General features: G+C 38.1%; 1 protein-coding gene across 2 annotated transcripts in view; it reads right to left on the reverse strand.

Annotated features, from left to right (window-relative positions):
- phlpp2 (PH domain and leucine rich repeat protein phosphatase 2) overlaps window positions 1-2,113 on the reverse strand; it is a 37,257-nt gene that overhangs the window by 7,635 nt on the left and 27,509 nt on the right. For both annotated transcript variants that reach the window (XM_035652008.1, XM_035652007.1), the window contains exons 13-15: window positions 748-948; window positions 363-525; window positions 141-271 (exon numbers count right to left, since the gene is read on the reverse strand). In XM_035652008.1, coding sequence (XP_035507901.1) covers window positions 141-271; window positions 363-525; window positions 748-948 — 495 coding nt within the window. The remainder of the gene's footprint in view (window positions 1-140; window positions 272-362; window positions 526-747; window positions 949-2,113) is intronic.

Consider the following 2,113-nt stretch of genomic DNA (forward strand, 5'->3'; position numbering starts at 1 on the left):
GGGGATAAATAAAGGAATTATCTAACCCTTATCTTATGTGCCCAGACAACTATAGAATCTAAAGCCAAGGTGTTGGGGCTTATATTTTACTTTTGACTTACATTTAACTATTTTAAACCAGGTCTGAGTTTGTGACTCACCTAAAGAGGTTGAGGGTTTTGTGTTCCAGCATTAGGCTGCTGTTGCCTGTCAGGTCAAGCTCTTGCAGAGTGGCAGGCAGTGAGTCGGGTAGCTGGATTTCAGTCAGCTCATTACAGCTTAGATCTACAAGCTACAAGGGTACAAAACACGCATGAGATGACGAAGGCTGAACATAATCATACACACACTGGACAGGAAAATAAAACCAGAACAAGTCTGACCTTGATCTCAGGCAGATTGAGGATCTCTGGGAAGACAGTAATGTGGTTGGAGTGTGCTATGAGGGTGTGCAGTCTCTTACAGCTGGACACAGTGGAGGGGATAGTCTTTAGCTTGTTGCCACTTAGATTCAGCTCCTCCAGCTGTTCCAGCTTACTCAGCTTACTAAAAACACAAGTAGAATACATTACAAATATTATTAACTTGTAAGGCATAACCAGCCTCTTAGATAATGGTTATTGATAATAGTAATAAAGTATTTGTCATGCATTAAGTTAATGAAGGGCAACCAAATAAAATGAACAGGAAAAAACAAAATTAAATGAGTTAAAATGACAGGGGCACACTATAAAAGCACTGACTGAGATGAAAGTGGAGGTAACACACCTGGCAGGGAAGGAGAGCAATTGATTGTAGGCGATGTGAAGGACCCGCAGGTTCTGGTGTCCAACCAACAGAGCACCGCAGTTCTCATTCAGGTTGTTCCCCGTCAAGTAGAGCTCCTGGAGTGTGCTGAGGCTCTCCTCTGATTGGCTGCTGGGGGGAATACTTTCCAGGGCATTGGCTGACACATTTAAGTATTTTAGGCTGTGAGGGATGACAAATAAAAACAAGACATGCATTAGTTTGTATGCAGGTATTTACCCTGCACATTATGTCACAACCAGGATTGCATCCAAGGAGTGTATACATGCATCCCTGAATCATTTCCAGTGGGTTTGGAGAAGTTGATGCTACAAATGTGAAGTCCGCATTTTTATGGAAGAGTTGCCTGAGCAGAGGCATCCTTGTAATGGGAGATATTTATGTCCAAAATACTAAATAGAGTTTATTGGACTCCTTCTGGGTTATAGGAATTATACATGTTTTGCCAATACAATATAATAAAAATAATGTCATCAAAGTTAACTTCACCTTGTCTGTTGTACAGGAGGCCCTTCCCCACCCCACAACTATGACCTGCCCAATGCAGACTGTATACAAACAGCAAATATTGTGTGTCAGAAATTAAATGTAAGGCAAAGTGGAGAACATCTGGTAGATTCAATTACAGAAACCGGCAGCTCTAGAAAGATTACAATATTGTAGATGTGACACTAAAAGGTCCAAATTATTCCAGTCCCCCTTTTTTTTGTTTTTTTTTCTTTTTGTAGTTGTTTATGCTGGGGACTTCAAATTTTACCACAATATCATATAGTTTTACTGAAAGTGAATCATAAATGCAGGTACAATTTGATTTAGGATAAGGTTTACAAAGTTATGATCATTTTGTCTTTGTGATTCAATTTTGTTTAAAATACTTAAGAATTATGACTGAGAGCAGAAAACAGGGGTTTATTTAAATATGTATTGGAGAGTCTAAGTTAACTACAACTTCCAATTTACATAAAAAAAATAATTTGTAAAAAAATCCATTTAATTTAATATTCTGTAGCAACATGATTATACATACGTATTCAGCTACAGTGTTGGCCGTATTATAACAATGTAATTTGCAAGAACCTATGTGCAGAATATAGGAAATACAGTTTAAGGATATATGTTTAAGGTTGATTGTTTTTAGGCTTAGAGGGGCTTTAGGGGCTTCTTTAGGGTTTTATTCATATTCTTATTACTTCTAACACAGACTATTAATGTATCCCTGCAAGCATTGATTTACATACTGTTGCACAGAGAGGAGGGTACAGTAATTTGAGGCCCAATGGTTCTTATGTAATTGGTGTTATTAAGTCATTGTCTGTGTGTGTGTGTG

The sequence above is a fragment of the Morone saxatilis genome, unplaced genomic scaffold (genome assembly GCF_004916995.1).
Source record: "Morone saxatilis isolate NCDOM2014 unplaced genomic scaffold, NCSU_SB_2.0 Contig11, whole genome shotgun sequence".
In the NCBI taxonomy this organism is placed as follows: domain Eukaryota; kingdom Metazoa; phylum Chordata; class Actinopteri; family Moronidae; genus Morone; species Morone saxatilis.